General features: G+C 41.9%; 1 protein-coding gene across 1 annotated transcript in view; it reads left to right on the forward strand.

Moving 5' to 3' along the window:
• The window catches only part of MED13L (mediator complex subunit 13L), a 169,932-nt gene that overhangs the window by 91,827 nt on the left and 57,316 nt on the right, over positions 1-20,789 (forward strand). The window contains exons 5-7 of the mRNA XM_079956280.1: positions 13,877-14,022; positions 17,969-18,160; positions 18,534-18,722. Of these exons, the coding sequence (XP_079812406.1) occupies positions 13,877-14,022; positions 17,969-18,160; positions 18,534-18,722 (527 nt within the window). The remainder of the gene's footprint in view (positions 1-13,876; positions 14,023-17,968; positions 18,161-18,533; positions 18,723-20,789) is intronic.

Below are 20,789 nucleotides of genomic sequence, written 5' to 3' on the forward strand. Positions count from 1 at the left end.
CTGGTTAGTGCGTAAGCAGGGCTGGATGAATTCCAGATTGTTGTGGCCTGGTCTCCTAAACATTTGTTGCCACCTAGACATTTAAGGGACGCAGGTGGCGCTGTGGGTTAAAGCCTAAGCGCCTAGGACTTGCCGATCGAAAGGTCGGCGGTTCGAATCCCTGCGGCGGGGTGCGCTCCCGCTGCTCGGTCCCAGCGCTTGCCAACCTAGCAGTTCGAAAGCACCTCCGGGTGCAAGTAGATAAATAGGGACCGCTTACCAGCGGGAAGGTAAACGGCGTTTCCGTGTGCGGCTCTGGCTCGCCAGAGCAGCGATGTCATGCTGGCCACGTGACCCGGAAGTGTCTCCGGACAGCGCTGGCCCCTGGCCTCTTAAGTGAGATGGGCGCACAACCCCAGAGTCTGTCAAGACTGGCCCGTACGGGCAGGGGTACCTTTACCTTTACCTTTTAGACATTTAAATATTTTTCATGCCTGGGTACAGCAGCAGCAGCAGCAGCAGCAGCAGCAGCAGCAGCAACAACAACAACAGCTGGAATGTGCTTCATTTCAAAGCTGTAAAAAGAAATTAGGCTTTAAAAATGAATAAGGGGTGGAATAGCAAACTTGATGAATATTCTTAATGGGAGAAATTGGTGATTTCAAGTCACTGACATACCTCAGTGAAAGGTAGGAAGAGTTAGGACTAACCTGGAGATGTGTGTCTAGAAGAAAGCCTACATATGGTATTACTGGTTTAACTTTATGCTTTGTTTTTGATATATTGTATTGATTATATTTTAAATTGATGAATAACATTAATTGGCTATATAATTTTGGCTCTGCTTGCTTTGATGATGGCCAGTCAGAGTAAATTTGAAGATCTGTTAATTCTGAAGAGGCCTCAGGGACTGAAATCTAAGCAATAAGGTTTGAATTGGTATGCTAAATGGTACTATCAGTGGAATATAATATGCCTGTCATTGAATAAGTTTTTATTCTTCTTATCAAAATGCTTTGTTTATTGCACCTTTTGTTTAAGTAAATGCATTACATCTTAACTGACGAATAAAGCCAGTGCTCTGTAATTAAATTATCTTTACTTGTTTGTGTAACCTGGCAAGTGAATTGAAGTACTTGTTAGAAATAACTTCAAATTAAACAATAGATTGTCAGAAACAAAGGAATGAGACGACTCCAAGAACAACGTCTTTAATTTTTTTTTTTGTTTCTCAATCTTGGGTCCCCAGATGTTTTTGGCCTACAACTCCCATGATCCCTAGCTCACAGGACCAGTGGTCAGAGATGATGGGAGTTGTAGGCCAAATACATCTGGGGACCCAAGGTTGAAAAAGTCTTAGCTGGATGTTTCAGATATGATTGATAATCTTTTAAGACATAACTGCATGCCTCCATTTTAAGCACACCATCTGAAATTCAGTGCCTGTTTCCCAGTTAATGCTTCTAGTTAGTGACAAATTCTAGGTGAGAATGTGTATTTCAGCAAAGAATTCTGATAGCTTATTAAAGACCTGGTAGTTACAGCCATTGTACTACCGTTGAAGGCTGTTGTACCTATAGACTGTGGTAATGAGCCAATGGAAAACTGAAGAGAGTATGCACTGTCTAATCTGTTAAGGATGTGGGATTCTTACAGTTATTGAAATCAGTACTTACCGGTAATAGTGTAACGGTGGAGTGGAGTTCAACATAGTGTTCCATCAGCGCAAGGCTTTCTCCTTGTGCAAGCCCCCTGAATCTGTTCTGGGGTTCCCCCAACCCCCTGGGGAGGACACGGGCAGAGGAGTAGAGGAGAAAAGGCCCCTTGTGCAAGAGTAAAAGCTGATAGGACTGTGAATATGAATAAAGCTTTGAAATTTGGGGGGAGAAAGGTTGTATTTTTAGGTTTGGTGACTTGGGATATCACACAGCATATTCAAAGCTTAAAAGATTTCCTTTAAAAGAGGAAATCCCCTCCTGCTCCAGTTCCAGGTTCAATCCTGTGCAAAGGAACAGAGTGCATGAGCAATGAAGAGAGGCAATGGAAGTTAATAATAAAAAATAGCAGACACATATTTGCAAAGAAAGTATCAGCTGCTTTCCAAATCGGATACAGAGCCTGGACAAGTTAAATATTATTTAAAGAAACACATTCAAAACATAGAAGATAATATTCCAGTGGACGTCTGAGAAAATGTATGGAGGAGTACACATAGTTTTTCCTTTGAATGACAGTAAGAGGAACTGCTATAAGAGAGATGGCAAGTCGCCTCTGCAGTAATGCATGAAATCAATATAAAAAACTACCTACCCCTAATGTGGAGGTGCCAGAAGAAGAAAGCACACATTTCCCACAGGTAGGAGTGTGAGGTATTTCCCTCTACCAGAGAGGGAGAGAGAACTATTAATTAATTAAGGATTTTAGGATATGAGATTCCTCTGCATCTGATGTTGTTCTTACTGAATTCTGTGAAACTCTTGGTGAGGCAGAAGCATAAAGAGCTGACTTCTTAGAAGCTGACAGCAGCTGGGATTTTTTAAGTGATGTACCTTTATTTTTGTTTATGCAAAGCCATGGTTTTGGATTCTGATCTGCTGGTCAAGCGCAAGCCACAGTTTATCATCTCAGTGCAGAACTTGCACCTAACCATAGTTATGTAAGTTTAACTAAGATTTGGTATGTGTGAAATGCTTTGAAAGTTTATGTAGCTGGTTTGTTATAACTGTAGATAGTCAAAACTAACCACAGTTCAGGTCTGGACAAAATGGCAAACTGAGATTAATTAAATCTGAGATTAATGTGTCTGCTCTCCTTGCATCCATGCTGAAGGAGAAGAGAAGCAGGGAGCCCCTGAGCCCAAGGTTCAGGCGTGTAATAATAAAGTATTGCTCATTTTTATATCCAGAATAGGAACTATGGCATGAGCTTATAGGCAAAAATCTAAACTGGACAGAGATGGATTGTCTGTGTATTTCAGCTGTTTATATTTATTATTCTGATGAATTAATTGCTACTGTTCAGTTTTAGGATGGTGTAATGTGGTTTTAATTGAATGCCTTATGAGCATGCTGATGATTAAGTTAAGAATTTCTTTTCTAAAAAAACTTTACATAGGAGGTGAGGGCACAGGGAGTGGGGCACCTGTGCCTTGAAAGGCAGCTTACAAATTAATTAAATAAAATATGGTGAGGTTTGTCATGCTTCTATAGAACGAAATCCAACGTAGGATATTTCTGCCAGTTATTTCTACTGGAATGGTTGGCAGACTTGTGATTCAATCTGTTGCATTGAGGTTGCACATAGTGCTATTCCTTGCTCTGGCCTAGCTCTGGATATGTGGCGTTCATAGTACATATTTACAGGTGTGAGAAGGCTGGGAGTATTGCTTTGCAAGAGCTTCAACTGGATAAAAAGATAAACACAGTCTAAAGCACAGTTAAAACAAAAAAAAATCCTTCCAGTAGCACCTTAAAGACCAACTAAGTTAGTTCTTGGTATGAGCTTTCGTGTGCATGCACACTTCTTCACACCTATCTGTAACTAAAGCACAGTTGTTAGGTTGTAAGGCTGTGGTCAGGGTGTGTCCTTTTAAAACAATGTGCAGTGCTTAGCATCGCTGGCTACCTTAAAAGAAGCAACTATAAAAATAAAAACGGCTTCCAGCATATACTGAGAAACTTTCTGTGATGAATGCTGAGTGACGTCTTGCTAAGGAACCTGTAATGGAGATCTCCCTCATTAGAAGTGAAGCATTAGTAGCCACAGTTAAGACAAAATTATGTTTACTGTTTCCATTGAAACTATGGGACTAACATGTATGGAACTTTGATTGTGTCACATGTGTTGCTTACCACATTTACTATTGGTTGCTTCTGATCATTTTAATATTGATTTGGTGTGTGTTTATACTCTGAACAATTGTGAGAGCTGGTTTGAGCCTTTGACTGAATTAAATCTAGTTTTTAATCATTTGAGTATTTTCTAGAGAATAAAATATATGGGTGCCATTAACAGTATCCTATATGTTTGGAATGAGCTGCCCTAACACAAAGCTTCTGTAACTGTTACCATTACACTGCGTAGAAAATGAGCTGTGGAAATAACTGCAAATTCCTAGAAGTCTGCATCATTTGAGATTTTTCTAGCCCTGTAAATAACCTTTACTGCCATTCTAAAGGGAAAGGCCTGCAGGGAATGGAGAAGTGATGCATTTTTACAAGTAATGTATTTGAATCCCATTCAACTGAATTGACAGTAGCGACCTGTTACAGAAAAGAAATGTATCGCTACAATGCTAACCATTTTTCTGTCTGCTTCAGATGCTTTCTTAAAAAAATAAAATAAAAAGGCTCTATTAATATGGAGAAACTATGGTTACCAGCTTCATATGGAGAGTGAAATCAAGCTACTCAAATATCACAGGGTGGAGAGAATAAAGAAGTAGGACATAAAGCTGAAACATGGGAGCAATGAGGAGCAGGCAGCTCTGCCCTGAAGAAAACCACTACTGTTAACATAGAGGTGAACCTTTCTTCTGTACTCAGATACTGAACAGAAACCTGTGAGTCCCTATTGTGTGACCCTGCCAGATAGTTCCTTAATTCGTTCTGTGTCAGAAACACAGTTTTTGCAGCGTACAGTAAAATAGATACTAGCATTCAGTTACAGTGTGTGTCTGTTTTCGGACTCCATGACAAACCATAGGTTGCCACAGTGCCTTTTCAGCTGTGGCTCCCTCCTTATGGAATGTTGTCCTCACATGCCTGCCACCATCACTGGCTACTTTTAGGCACTGGACGAAAAATACTTCTTTTCATCCATCCTTTTGGCCTTTAGCTTGGAGAGTTTTAGAAACTGTGGTCTCTGTTAGTGGGTGGGATTTGTTAGACTGCTTTTTATGTATATCGTTTTTTCAGCTTTTTTTTGTTTTGTTTTGCTTTGGTTTGAATTTTTGTATTACATTATATTATAAGTCTCTTTGAGTTTACATTTAAAACAGTGTCTTAACAAGTCCAATAAATAATATAAATGCTAACTGTAGTATAGAACTTGGTTTTAACTGATGGAGTTAGTATCCAGGCACCATGGTTTAGAGCTCCCTGCCTGTTTTCATTTTCTGTCTTCCCAACACTTCCATATCTTTCTTTCCTGTTCCTATTTCTTAATAGTATTTAGATACCAGTGTTCAAGTAGGTTTCCATCAATATAAAGCAATCAAATCAGTAAAAGTACTGTGAGAAGCAGACTGAAGTATGTTACAGTGTTTAAGTGCCATTTGAAGGCCCATGTCTGGCACCAAGAATCTATTGGGCATGGGTACCAGGTGAGTTTTCCTGGCTGTTCCTCTGGCCACCATGTGAGATTTCCACCCTGAGAAGCTACAGTGATTTGGTTTACCACGTAGGGCAGTGGTTAGTACCTCCCGACACCAAATGAGGTTAAACAGCCCAGTTGCATCATCACTGATAATTAAGTGTTTAGAGAGCATGCTTGTAAGCATTTGGAAGAACTGATCTTGGCCGCTATGAAATGGTTTGCGTTACAGTGGGAACACAGATCCGTGTTTGAGCTGGCAAGCTCTAATGTCGAGCTTGAAGCCTTTCCTTTGCATTGCCTTGGTGTCTGATGACAGCCCACTTTGGAACCCAAACTGCTAGCTGATCCCTTTCTCCTTTGTTTGTGAATGGAGATAGCAAGAGAGTTGGAGATAAAATCAGTGAGAAGAGACTATCAAGAGTCAAGCAAATTAGTTCTAGCTTGCTAGTCCTGGCAAGAATGCATACAAAGTGTCAAGATAATGGGTTCATAACATTATCTAAATGCTTCCTGTGTTATCTAAACACTTTTCTGCATTGTGAATTTGTTATCTCAACACTCTGGATGCTAGTGAAGAAACAGGCTAATTTATATTCATAGGGAGGATCTTGGTGTTTGAATCTTATGGCTTCTGAAAGTTCTTGTACAGTTGCAGAATTTATTTGTAGGGTTGCAATTGATTACCTGGTCTGTTGGTTTTTTAGCTGGTCTGTTAGCATGTGCAAATGGGTCCTGCCTTGATAGAAGATGAATTTAATCACTGGTAGTACCACACTACTGGAGGGAGGGTGTGGGGCATTGTCACTTAAGATTTTTATTTATGAGTAGGGGAAAGAAAAGCAAAGAGCAAAAGGAGGAACTGTAGCTCTGTAGCAGACTGCATGGTTCAATCCCTGGCATCTTAGGAGAGAAAAGAAAAGGATCAAGTACCAGGTGATTGGATAAATCTCTGCCAGAGACTCCAGAGTGCTGCTGCTAGTTAGGCTAGATCAGTGGGGTCCAACTTTTCATACCAAATGGGGCGCCGGTGTACTTTGACATGGAACCAGTGGGCTGCACACTGCCTTGTTGTCGGGGCGAGCGGGGGGAAGAGTGAGGAGCAAGGCCAAAACTTGATGTCTCCCCCTCCCCGCCTTCTCAGAGCTGCCTCAGCAAGGTGCTGGCCTTTGGAAAGGAGGCGTGAGAGCTCTAAGAACCTGCCAGAGCCCTCACACCTCCTTACCAAAGCCAGGCTGTGCAAGGACTGGGCAGGGTATCAAACGTTGCTGAGGGCTGCCCAAAAAGGCCTTGAGGGCCAAACGCTGGACCACCCTGGGGTAGGTGGACTGATAGCCTGCCTAGTGTAAGGCAACTTTCCTGCATTGCTTATGAGAAAGATGGGTATTTATGGTCAACCATTTATAAGTAAGTCCTAAATTGCAGTTGAAGTTGAATCAAATATTTGCAAAGGGGCTTCTGATGTGATTTTAAATCCTGCAGAATATTCTGTATTCTGGAGCATGCAAGTCATGCATCTGAGGAAGAATATTATTTTTTAATCTAATCATTCCCATTTCTTTTAAATAGTCTAAATACTAGGAGAACTGAATATGAGTAAGCTGCAAGGCACAGGGTTATCCTCAAGAAGAACTTTCTTTAATGTATGCTTTTAATATGGAATATTGGTGTGCTCTGACTGCTGTGTGTAGTGATCCTGTTTGCACCTCATATTTACAAAGGCGAGTATTCAGGGGCTATGAGCCATCTTAGTTTACCTTCTGGAGTTTTTCCTCCTAAAACAAGAAATCATCACAGTTAAATCATGTGCATGAAATTGTCTTGCCAGTTTTCCCTGCTTGTTTTCCAGCCTTGTAAACTCTAGTCTGGAAAAGTGCCTGCCAGTATAAATGAGTCTTTTTAAGGTGCCAGGGGACTCTGTGTGTTGTTTCACCTGTGTAATTGTTTTGGTAAGAACATCTTCATAACATCTGAAGGATAATGTAGAGAAAGCACTGGAATGCTCTTCTATAAATACACAAATTTGAATACAATAGTAGAACATGATTGGAGACATCTATCACATAGCACAATCTGTTTTCCTTAAGCTGAGATAAAAATAGCTTTTGAAAAGGAGTGTTAATGTCGGAAAGAAAGGGCTATTCTGATTTGAATATATATGTTTGGCAGAGGTCTCCTCATGCTAGAAATCCTAAAAGTGGGAAACATCAAAGTATATTTTAAAGCCTTAGCTGCATATGCTTTTTCTTCTTGAACCCTGGAGATTGAGAATCGGTGCAGCAGTCAGAACGCCACCCCCCGCCTCCTGCCAGCTGTATTATTTATTAAAAGTAGCGTAAGGTTCTAAATGGTACAGCAAGGTGCATATCTGGTGAAATGGATTTGCAGAAGCTTTCCAAATGAAGACATTATCCAGGATCCTCATTTGAACATAGAGGGATGTCTTTCCAAGCTGTGCTGCCTGAGAAACTTGAGGTGAGGCTTGGGGTCCCTTCCAACGTTACAATTCCACGATTCTATGTTGTGGAATAAAGCCATTCCATAAGAATTTCAGAATTGTTACTGCTTTGCTTATGACCGAGGAATAATTCGAAATTGCTTATTCGTCACGGAGCCATTGTTAGGTACAGACAGAGTAATGGGTCAAGTCTGCTTTAAAAAATAAAAATAAAATCTTAAATGGTGATGTTGCAGCTTTTGAGTTTCTCCTTCCAGCCCTGTGACTTTATCTTTTTTGAGGGTGAGTGAGTGATGTTTCACTTGGAGAGGAATAATGTCTTACAGTTTGATATGGCTGCACAGAACTATATATACTGACACAACATTTTATTTTATTTAAAAAGACTGAACACTGGTATGTTGATAAAGTGTGTCGCTGCAGAATGTAATCAAAACATATGGAACAGGGTGGGGTCCCTTGATCTGCATGGTTTTAAGTTTAAACTTGGAATAGGGAGTCTGGCCCAGTTTGGATGCTCGGAGCTTAGTTCAGTTTTTGCCTGCCCATGCAGCCAAACCAGAAAGTCTCTAATAAACCATATTTTTCTGGTTTGTCTGAAGTATAGTTGCCAGCTGTGTGTGTGTGTGTGTGTGTGTGTGTGTGTGTGTGTACGGTATGTTAAGCATGTTTAATATCCTGGCCTCTTCAGTAGTTCATAACTATAGTTTCCCAGGTTGGGCAAAATGGTAAACTATGGTTAATTCGAAGCTTCATGGTTTGATAGCTTGATGAGCAAAGGAGCTGCATGTGCAGGGAAATGGCGTATGTGTATCTCAGTTTATTAAATCCAGATATGATCATCTGATTCAGCCAGTGTGTCCTCATCTTTATTTCCATGCTAAGCACTGCAAGGGAGCCCTCTGGAGGAAGGCCAGGGGAGCTGCCACTGTAACATATGATTGGCTCATCAAATAAATTCTAGTTTAGACAATGTGTGTTGAAACCATCCGCAGACATGCTGCAGCTATTCATAAGCAGGTTACTACTGGAGGTGCATACACCTTGAAGTGGAACACACACCTTTCCCCTTCCTTGTCTGTCATTCATGCATTTCTAAGCTACACTGAATGTGCTTCTGAATGAATCTTACAGGATATTTTATGTAGTTTACCATTTCATTGTGTGAATTCAGCCCTCAGGCTGGCTTTTAGCATGATGCCCATGCAAAATAACTTTTTCTCTGCATGTATCTGTTTAGAACACTTATCTCACCTAAAAGACCCACAAAGTGGCTTACAGCAACCATTAAAACAGAACTTTGCATAAATACAAAGCAGAAGCATAACACCACTGCAACAGAGATAGATAAAACCTATCAGAGTAGCAGGTGTAAATTTCTGAGCAAAATTCCTGGTGAAGATATGTTGTTGGTGGTGATGATGATTTTCACAATTCACCTGAAGGTCAGCAAAATGGAGCCAGGTGAGTCTCTCTAGGGAAGGATTTTCAGAAACACAGTGCACTCTGAGTATTCTCTGTTCTTGCCCCATCTCTCTTTGATATATTCCTCTCCCTGTAGCTCTCTAATGACTTCAGTATGACTGAAGACGGTGTATACTTCCACTCAAGGAACAGTGGGTTTCTGTTCAACCTGGCATGTCTGTGCTAAGACAAAAGTGTGGTAGGTTATTTGTGAGATGTTGTTTGCAGATGACACAAAAAACCCGGAAGTAAGTGTTCAGGTTTGCAAACTTTTTCCAGAGGTTGAAGGTGCTCCGTTTTGAGTATTACACTTCCAGTTTGAGTGTTACACTTCTGTTTTGAGTGCTACACTGAGGTCTGTTTGTTTTTGCTATTTATTTTGAGTTTTTGTTTTTGCGGCTCTTTTTGTTTTGTTTTTGTGACTGTGTGGAACCCAGTTCAGCTACTGATTGATTGATTGTGTGACTTCAGTACATTGTTTATTGCTTTCATTTTATGGATCAATGGTCTTGTTAGATAGTACAACTCATGTTAAATTGCTGTTTTAGGGGTTGTTTTTAAAAGTCTGGAATGGTTTAATCCATTTTGCATTACTTTCTATGGGAAAGTGTTCCTTGGTTTTGGAACACTTTGGTTTTGGAACAGACTTCCAGAACAGATTAAGTTTGAGAAGCAAGGTACCACTGTACGTGCTGTGTCAGGAAGATTTTGGGCATCGCATGGCCGGATAGTCTCTCAAACAGAAATGTGCTCATCCAAGCCCACATTTCCAGTATGTTTGCAGTTCTGTCTCAGTGGCCTATGCTGGCTTGGTCATGTATGCAGAATGGAAGATAGCAGGATCCCAAGGGTGTGCTTTACAGAGAGCTAGCTTCAAGCACCAGGCCTGTTGGCAGACCTGCTCTGTGTTATCTGCAAACGTGGCATGAAAATGGGAAACATTAACCCCACCATGTGGGAATCCCTGCAACCTTCCAACAGTTTGACTTCACCTCTAAACACTCCTTTCTGAGTGTTCTAGGTCTCCAGGAACATAAAGTGTTATACTTCATATGCTTTCAGTTTTAGGGTGGATTTAGATGTTATAAATAACATCCAAACGGAAAGTGGATGTGTGGAGTCACGCCCACTTCTATTATTTTGCTTTTTCTGATAAGGGAACTCGCACATCTTGAGCCTCAGCATTTTCTCATGAGAAAAACTTGGCCTCATTCACATTCTGTGCACTAGGCATGCTCACACACCTCTGTCCTGTCCCTCCTTCTCAACTTTCCCTTCTTCCCAATGCCTTAACTTTCTCTTGTAGGGGAGTTGCTCCAGCCCTGTGGTCATTTTGTTTGCCCTGTTCTGAACTTTTCCTAGCTCTACAAAATCTTTCTTTGAGGTGAGGCAACTAGAGCTGTACACAGTATTTTTACAGCTGCTGCATCACTCACCATTTCACACTCCATTAGAGTATATCTGAAATAAGGTTGGTTTTTTTGTTTTGTTTTTTACGTCAGTCTGCATCACTTCCACTTGCTTGCATTGAATTGCATTTGCCAATTTGCTGCCCACTCACCCATTTTGGAGAAATCCCTTTGGATCTCTTCACAACCCCCACCCCACCCAGTGTTCTAATCATTGCAAACCTGGCTACCTCACTTCCCACCCTAACTCTAGAAAATTTATGTACAAGTTAAAAGCAGAAATGCAATCTGATTCTTTTATAAATAATGGTTGTCCACAAAATAGCACTGGAAATGTATTTGTCTTTTTATTTATCTCTGTTGGAGTAATGATAGTATGATGCCTTTCGAGTTCTGTAATCAAAGTATAGGAGGGCAGGTTGGCAATCACTCTGGGCTCCAATGGATTTGACAGTATTTCTTTATCTTGCAAGCTTAAGAACTGTTGACATAAACAATGAACAAAGCAAACAATTCACAAAATCAAAATCAAACCACTGCTGATTATTTGACAGCATTAGATTTCTTGAATCAGGAAATTAATGTCAGTTAATGGTTGCTAGATGAATAGCAGTTTCTGTCAAAACTCTTTTTCTGTCCATGCCCCCCCCCCCGCATTCTCATATTTGTCCTTCCTTCCTTCCTCTCTGCCTTTTTTTTCTTTCTCTTCTCCCTCAGGACTCATTTCAGATTCTTCTCCACTCTGCTACTTTCGTCAGCCTTTCTTTCTCCACTCCTTCTCTCTTTGACATCCCCGTTTCTTTTCTCCCTGTCCCCCATCTCTCGCCTTTTGCGCAGCTTGCATACCGAGGCTCTAGAGAAGAGGCAAAGCAAAAATGTAACACACTCTTTATATAGGTTGCATTGTACCTACACACATGCAGCTCAGCTGCCATGGAAAGGCTCTAATCTGCTACTTCACGTGGCAGGCAGCAGCAGCCCCTCCTCACAAACTGACTGCTGGGGACCCGGCAGAGGGTCCCATCCTTCCTCAAAGTGGATCTCCTTTTGTAGAATAGCTGCAGACATGTAGCTTGCTCTCTGAAGAACGTCCCTTCAGATTTGCTTGAGAGAAGGAGAACACCAGCCTTTCACAGAGGCAGAGTTCAGGCTTCCTTCACAACGAAGTGAACAGGCCTGCAACTAAGGGCTTCAGTTCCTCCTTCTACAGTTCTGTACTGTTTCCTGCCAATGGTTTTGCACCAGAGGTAAACAAGCCTTCAGGCTCCTGTTTGATATACCAGGCATGTGAGTATCAGGCTACAAATAATTCAGTGTCGCTGAACTTCCAGCTCGATGGGGCTTTGTTTTTAGTATTGTAAACTCCATTCATTGGAATAATACAGTATAAAAACACCAGGGATAGTAAAGCTGAGTAGAACTTAATTATTATTTAGCTTCAATATCTGAACTGGGTCATACTGAAAGTAGGCATCACTAACTAAACTTTACCATTGTCCAGTTGTAAGTCATAAATACATTATGCTTGCAGTTCTGAGACATTAAACCATTCAACATTATTTTGGGTAGGTTAAAAATATTGGCCTGGTCAAAAAGACTTTTTGAGCAAATCTTTCCTCCTTTAGTGATAGGATAATGTGTGGAAGCTTTAGTTTTACAATAAGGGTCGGCTGGTTAAACGGCTGCAGTGATTTGAAGAGTGGTCCACTAAATTATCCCAGTTGTTTGTTTTCTTTCATTCAAGCGTACTTGTGGGTTGGCTTGGGCAGTGCTTTTCTCTTAGAGCTGGGCTCTGTGCCAAAGGAAGCAACAAGGATCAAAGGCACGGTCATGAGTGATTCAACAGAAATCAGCTGATCCCAACTCTCTTTCACTTTGGGAAACTTTGCCCAGAAGCAACTTTTCTTTACAACTAAGCAATGCCACACTTCCCCTTTAGCTAAGAGTGCAGGGAACCCACCCTTCTTCTATTCTCAGAGGCAGAGTTGTGAGGCAGTGCCATCTCCTCTCCACCTGCATATAAAGCCAATTACGTTGCCTTCTGGGAAACGCTGGGGTGTCCTATTGTTTCCCTCACACTGCCTTTATTCACTTGGCAGCCATTGTGTGGAAGACCCAGGAGTATCGTCTTCTCTTTGGGAGCTAAGCAGTTTTAATGGGAGCTAGAATAAAGTAGAAGAGGGCTAGCTAGTGTTACTGAGTTATGAATAACATATAAAGCATCTAAAATACCCAGTATGGCAAAGGTATCTTTGAGTTTTCTAGTGACTGTTGGGATTGTTCAGCAGTTGTTGGCTGAACAATAAAGAAATGATCAGAGCTGCATGTTCTAGGTACCTGGTTTAGGGTGCTCGATAGCCCAACAAGCATCTTGCCCCTCCAGCCAGTAGTGAAGCAGACAAAATCTAGTGCCTTAGCATATGCTATCAACACTGTCCCTGTGGTACCAGAGCAGCCCTGTTTCTGTTCAACAACTAAGTTGAAGAGATTTGTTCTGAAAACTACTATTGTTGCTGGAAGTTGATGAAATGCATGCTTCATAGCCAGGGTTGAGCTGACCGTGCTCTTAAAAGAGAGAGAGAGAGCAAGATCAGAAGAATCTTTATTTGCATTAGCCACTAGCCACAGCAATAAAATAAAATGTACTGAAAATAGAGGTAAAAACTTAACTATACAAAATACATTTTGGAGGTTTACAGCAATAATCAAATAATAGATCTTATTCTGATTGCCCTCGCTAAAAACCTTGCAGTTTTTGCTGTCACCTGATCATCTTGATCTGCTAGAAGAAAGGAATTTAGAAGTTAACTCAACTCTTTAAAGATGCACTTATTTTAATGGGGCACGTGCTCCCTGTTTTGCAACATGCCTTTTTTGTGAAGGGATTTGATTGTGGTTAAAGCAGTAAAACCTTGTTCATGTTCTTTATTGTGATTTGTTTTGAGGCATGAGCTTTAGTTTGCAGCAGCTCCATCTCTCGTGTGAAGTCTTGTGAAGATTGAATGTATGATGTCTTGATCAGCATATACAGGTTCCTTTTTACTACGTGCTTCTCTGCTTTTTCAGCAGGGAAGGGCTTGATGTTTCTGCCACTTACGATGGAGATGAAAGTGTGTTCACACCCATGCAAGCACCATGTGTTGTAGTTTCTGTTCCAGCAAGAGCCATAGAATCTCTGTTGCCATTCTCTGAAGCATTGATCCCAGGATTAAACGACCTTTTGTCATGTTTCCCTCTTCTCTCTTCCTTTCAGTGAGCATTTGTCCTGCGCCTTCACATTCTTCCTTCATGGGGAGTGCAATGTGTGTACAAGTGTGGAGATCGTCCAGCACCAACCAATATATCTGATCAGCGAGGAGCATCTCCACATGGCTCAGTCTTCCCCTATGCCATTCCAAGGTAGGTGTCCTATGTGCGTGTCTTCTTGTCATCTGGAGTAACTTTTTTCAAATAAGTTTTACTAAATTTTCAAAATAATAATAATAATAATCACACAGACATTCCAATACATAATAATTTTTCTTTGTTTTATTGACTTCCCATTCCATTTTCCATGGTGTTTTTTCCTCTCCCCCTTGCTGCACCCCATCTCCCCTCTCTTATATCATTGAACGTCGGTGGCGCTGTGGTCTAAACCACTGAGGTCGGTGATTCGAATCCCTGCGATGGGGTGAGCTCCCATTGCTCTGTCCCAACTCTTGCTAACCTAGCAGTTCAAAAGCATGCCAGTGCAAGTAGATAAATAGGTACCACTGCGGCAGGAAGGTAAACAGCGTTTTCGTGTGCTCTGGTTTCTGTCATGGTGCTCAATTGTGCCAGAAGCGGTTTAGTCATGCTGGCCACATGACCCGGAAAGCTGTCTGTGGACATACGCTGGCTCTGTTGGTCTGAAAGCGAGATGAGCGCCACAACCCCATAGTCGCCTTTGACTGGACTCAGCTGTCCAGGGGTCCTTTACCTTTGACCTTTTACCTCATATCATAACAAGAATGCAACAATCTCTAATTCCTTCTGTTGCTCATAGTTCAAATCCTGCTCACACAAATTCATCATTTCTTTAAATAGTCTGAAAAAGGCTTCTATTTTTCCATGAAGCAATCATTGTTAAGTTCACTTATTTTAACTGTTAGCTTTGCTGATTCAGCATAGTCCATCACTTGTGTAAAACCTTATCCTGGCTTAATGTAAATGCACGGGCTCTCTGAGGGGAGAATGCAGCCATTTTGCCCCTCCTCCCTTTACTCTGCTGCTGTGGTGCACTAAGCTTAGGATATCTTCCAAACCCTGGCTCACTGTTTAGCTCTGCTTCACAAATCATGGGTTGTATGCCATTGTTACAAACCTTGGTTACCTCTTGTGGTTAATCTGGAGAGAGTTAAACCCTGAGCCCATGTTTAGGTGACATGGTGTATGTAGCACAGTAGCAGAATGACAGGAGGAGGAACAAAGCAACCACAAACCCTCCTGGAGCCTGGATGCTTACATGTAAATGCTAAACCATGGTTTGGCATAGCATGATGGGCAAACTAGGCTAATTGATTGAATGATAAGAATAGTGTACTGGTTTTTGAGCACATGACCTGTATTTATAAACCCTTCCTAGAACTTTAGCTTGGTGACAGACAGCGCTAAAGCTCAGTAGCTGCTGTAAGAAACTAGTCCTTTTAAGCCTCAGCTCTGATGGGCCCCTGTGTGTGAGTATTGATATTAACGGAAGGTCCCCCTTCTTCATTTTAATAGATGTCTTGAGTACCTTCTCTGCTATTCACTGTTGGATGACTCCACCTTCATTGTGTTCCTTTCCTTTCCCACCTTCAAATATCTGCTTTAATGGGACTTAATGTGAGCTTTTAATTTGCCACATGGTGGACTTTCGTAAATTGGTGATTTAAATTACCCTCACCCCCCCCCCCCAGGTTTAAATGAAGTTTTATATTTGTTAATTAATATATTTCCTGAAGAGGTGTGTGCCCTAATTGGTTGTTGTAACAATTAACAAATATCGGTCTGAAACTAAGTAGAACATTTTTACTATCTAGGAGTAAATCCATGTCTTCTGGCCATGCAGCTTGCATCCTTTTGCACTAAAGGATTATATCTGCCTAGCGAGACAAAGGAGTCAATTGTGAAATAATGAATTTCTGTTTGACTGTTTCTGTACAGACACTTTAAGCAGAATCACTTAATTCAAGATGAGGGCCATAGTCCAGCAGAGTTAAACGTGCTTAAGCATTGCCTACCTAATAGCTAAGGGCTAGTAATTATTGTTTGCACCATTTTTTTTTTCTAATGAAAATGAATGCACATGTCCAAGCTCTTCGTTAGGCAATTTTAAATATTCTTAAATTGCTACAAAATGCCAGATTGTTTTCAATCTCTTCGTTTACCTTTTTTGCTGTAGAATGTAAAGTTTAGCAGCTGTTAGTCCTCAAGGCTCCTATATGAATAAAATTGTTTACAGAGCTGAATGCCTTGCTTTGCTGGATAGTGGGATGTCAGCAATGTTTCTGGTGCTGTACAAACTGCAAAACATTTTTAAAAGTTGTTGCCTGAAAACCATTCATAGGTGATAAGTTTACAAATGAGGTTGAATAAACAGGGAAGCAAGGAAGAGAGAGAGAAATTAAAAGTATATTTAAAATGACAAGGAATGCTTCTGAAATGATTGAATAAGTTTGCGGGGCGGGGGTGTGTGTGAGGAATTTATAGAACAGCTAGAAGGAAAAAGGTTTTCAGAAGAGTATTGAAACTAGAAGTGGAGGATGCATTGTACATTGCCTCGAGCTCCTCGAAGGAAAGGCAGGATAAAAATGTAGCATGTAAATAAATATTTTCTGCCTTGGGTTCCATGGCAGCACAGAGGTCAGATGTTAATGTAACTAAATAAACAAATTAAACTTATAAAGGAAGCCTCAGCAAGAGAACTGGGATATGGAGATGTTTTAAAAATGGGGGCATTCTAGAATGAATAAAAGAGATCAGGGATGAAGAATGAAGGCTGTAGAAGTGGACAGGCCAGGAAATGAGGGAGGAGACATCCAATTAGCATGCAATTAATTAATTAGCATGTGATTTGCATGAAAGGCTAGTTGCCAAGCTACAGCTGGAGGACGGATCGTCCTTACTCTATAATCTTCTTACTCCAGAGTTATCCCCAGATTTAAATCCTTAAACTCAGTGGCCTTAAAAACATCAAATGATCTTAAATAATGACACTTGAGGAGGAAAACAATTAATTTGAGCTGCGTCTTCTTTACTATCACATTTTTAAATCTCTCTGCTTTCCACAGCTGAGAGGACAACATGCTCTGAGAGTCTCAATGCTGCACAGAGTACTTTGAGGTCCTTAACAGAACATTCTTTGGCCAGGTTTGCAAGGTTTAGGAGCCAATTTTAAATTGAATTGACAACAATATATATACATTTGGCCAGAATTAAAACATGCTTCTTCCCTACAATCCTCCAGCCAAAATACTTCTAATTTGTGTTTGTGTTTATGAGCTGTGTATAGTAAGAAGCTACTTATTAGGGCAACATTTTGGTTGTATTATTATTATTATTACCGTATTTTTCGCCCTATAGGACGCACTTTTTCCCCTCCAAAAATGAAGGGGAAATGTGTGTGTGTCCTATGGGACGAATGCAGGCTTTTGCTGAAGCCTGGAGAGCGAGAGGGGTCGGTGTGCACCGATCCCTCTCGCTCTCCAGGCTTCAGGAAGCTCTGCGCAACCCTTGGGAGACCGGCGCGACTTCACACCGGTCTCCCAAGGGTTGCACAGAGCTGCCTGCAGTCACACTGGGCTCCCGAGGGCTGCGCAGAGCTGCCTGCATTCGCGCAGCTCTCCGCAAGCCTGGGGACACCGGCACGAATTCCCGCTGGGCTCCCTAGGCTTGCGGATAGCAGGCTGTTCTGGGTGCTGGGGTCGGGGGAAGCTCGGGCCTGGGGGGGAAATAATTTTTTTTTTCTTTATTTCCCCGCCAAAAAAACTAGGTGCGTCCTATGGGGCGGTGCGCCCTATGGGGCGAAAAATACGGTATTATTGTTGTTGTTGTTGGGGCGAAAAATATGTTATTATTGTTGTTGTTGTTGTTGGGGCGAAAAATACGTTATTGTTGTTGTTGTGGCGAAAAATACGTTGTTGTTGTTGTTGTTGTTGTTGTTATTATACCACCCTTCATCCATAGATCCCAGGGCAGTTCACAGTTCCTGGAAAGTAAGCCCCGTGGAATAGTGGGGCTGACTTCAGAGTAAATTTGTTTAGGCTATTGCAATGTGTGCTGGGGCCTGAGGTGAGGCTGTATGCTGAACTATCTTTTTGTTTTCTTTCCCCCCTTGTTTTATCAGTGCTGATAAGCCCTTATGGCTTAAGTGGTACATTAACGGGCCAAGCATACAAGATGTCAGACCCAGCAACCCGGAAGCTAATTGAGGAGTGGCAGTATTTTTACCCAATGGTGTTGAAGAAGAAAGAGAACTTGAAAGAGGAAGAACTGGGATATGATGACGATTTTCCGGTGGCAGTAGAAGTCATAGTTGGTAAGGTTCAATATTTTGCTCATATAGCTTTTCTCCTCCTGCGACCGCCATTCAAAAAGTTAAAAAACGCAGCCCTGTTCAATATGTAGCAGTCTTTACTGTGGATCTGTTAATACTAAAGAATTTTGGAGATACTACTTGGCCTTAAGATTTGGTAGCTGCTTTGTCTTCTAGCTCACGATGATCTTAGACTATTGATCCATGCTGCCTATTAGTTACAAACGTGACCGTTTCAAAAAGATGATGTTTATGAATAATGGATTTTGGCTGTGTAGTTAAAATTTGTGTATCGAAGCAGAAACAATTTCGCTAAATCGGAAACGTTTAAAAGCATTCATAGCCTACTCTTGTCGCTTCACTCCTGCCTTAACAGGTGGCGTCCGAATGGTATATCCTTCAGCTTTCGTTCTTATCTCGCAAAATGATATTCCTGTGTCACAGAACACTTCCACGCTAGGAGCCCACAACAGCATGACACAGCAGGGAGCTGGCAACGTGAAAGATCCCAGCAGTTGTGGAATGTTACTCACACCACCCACCTCTCCAGAGCAGACCGTCATAGGTAAGCGAGGAATCCACCTTACAGTTCTTTTAAAACCTTTATGTGTATTCTGCCTGTCTAGAAGAACAGAAGCTCCTTGCCAATGTCAGTGATCGTTCTTGCAGTCTTCACCTTAATAAAGACCAGGCTGTACTCAGAAGTATTCTTCCTGCTCACATCAGATCCAGGATTCATAGCAGGTGACAGGGCCCAGACCAGGACAGCAGGGCAGCACCTGCCACACAGTTCTTCTCTTGTACACCTTGACTAGATGGCAGCTGGATTCCTCGTAGGAGGGTGCTGGATAGAGGTACCCTGCTTCCTTGCCAATGTCAGTGCTGGTTCTGGCTGTCTTGCCCTCCTTGGAAACTCTCTCTCCCTGTCCTGGCCGAGTCACTTTCAGGAGCATAGCAGGAGGCAGTGCCCTGGCCAGGAGGACAGCCCAGCTCCTACCACACAGTTCTTTCCCTGAGACAGCTCATGCTCAGTTCATATAAAAAGTGGAGGGAGAGCTTGTTGGATCTTTCCTCTGTCTGCTATATTTTGTGCTCATCCCCTCCTGCTATCTGTATTTCCACTGGTGGGACTTTCTTCTAGCCCTTGGGGCAAACTAGATGTGGCACATCAACAGTAGTTGCAATGAGCACATCTCATTTTTAAATTTTAAACAGCTGTAGAGACGCCAACCAAGTTTGGGACCACCAGTGAACAGAAACATCACTTATAGTGTGAATAGCAGACTTTGGTGGGGGGCTATCATTAGGACTGGGGTGGGAGGAGGTTTTCTAACACCATCAACACCACTGCACTCCCAGCACTGGGGAAAACTATAGCTCAGTGGTAGAGAACATACTTTGCATGCAAAAGGTTCTGGTGTCAGCCCCTGGCATCTCCAGGTTGTGATAGAAAAGACCCTCATCTGAAACTCTGGAGAACTGGGCCTGTCCATGTAGATAATGTGAAGCTAGATGGAGCAAAGGCTTGATTGAGTGTAAGGGGAAATTGCTTAGGTGGACAAGGTGCAAGTCAAATGTAGCAAGCAGTAGAAGAATTCAGCACCTTGTCCCTGTATCTATTTTAAGTTTCCTTCCCTCCCCTAATCAGAGTTTGGCACTGACTTGCATCTGAATACAGTGGTGCCTCGCAAGATGAAATTAATCCGTTCCGTGAGGCTGTTCGTCTTGCGGTTTTTTCGTCTTGCGAAGCAAGCCCATTGACAGCTTAGCGGATTAGCGCTATTAGCGGCTTTTAGCGGATCAGCTGATAAGCGGCTTAGGGCTTAGGAAAAGGGGGAAAAAGGGAAAACAACCTCATAGGAACTCACAAGATATTTTCGTCTTGCGAAGCAAGCCCATAGGGAAATTCGTTTTGCGAAGCGCCTCCAAAACGGAAAACCCTTTCGTCTAGCGGGTTTTCCGTCTTGCGAGGCGTTCGTCTTGCGGGGCACCACTGTACATAGGTCTGTTACTACCATGCACAGTTACACCTTCAGTAAAATTAATATTTTCAAAACACATGCTTCTTAATGCATAGTGATGGAGCAAAATTTTGAGGAGCGCTATAAAATCTGAGCTCTGCAGCTTTCAGGAAACAGAAAGAGTTCCAGTCAGAGTCATAAAAATGTTGTCTTTATGTGTTAGTGAAACCTCAGTCTAATATCCTCTGCTGTTCCTTGATGGTTGTTAAAGTGGTGTGTCTCTTTTAAATCAATGAAAGTACTTAACTTACTTTGGGTAAAGGCAAGGCATGTCCTTCAGCACTACACAGGTATATCCGGTTGTAATAATTTCCTTTCCTGCATGGCTGCCAATGTCCAAGGACATAAGCTGGTTCTAGTATTGGGCACACACTGTAGGCAGATCTGCTTTGTGTTGATGCAATTAATTATAGCGAGTATTACTCTTCTCGCTGAAAAAGCTATGTGAGAAGGCTTTAAGAACGAACAACTTTAGCAATTAATTATATTATGGATGGTGTTGGACTATAACTGCCAACGCTTCTGTCTCTGGGGGTGGGGTGGGGGTGGCAGCATATGGCTTACCACCACCCTGTACATGCCTCATGATATAGCTAGTATATATATAGGAC

This window comes from Podarcis cretensis (genome assembly GCF_951804945.1).
Source record: "Podarcis cretensis genome assembly, chromosome: 16".
In the NCBI taxonomy this organism is placed as follows: Eukaryota; Metazoa; Chordata; class Lepidosauria; order Squamata; family Lacertidae; genus Podarcis; species Podarcis cretensis.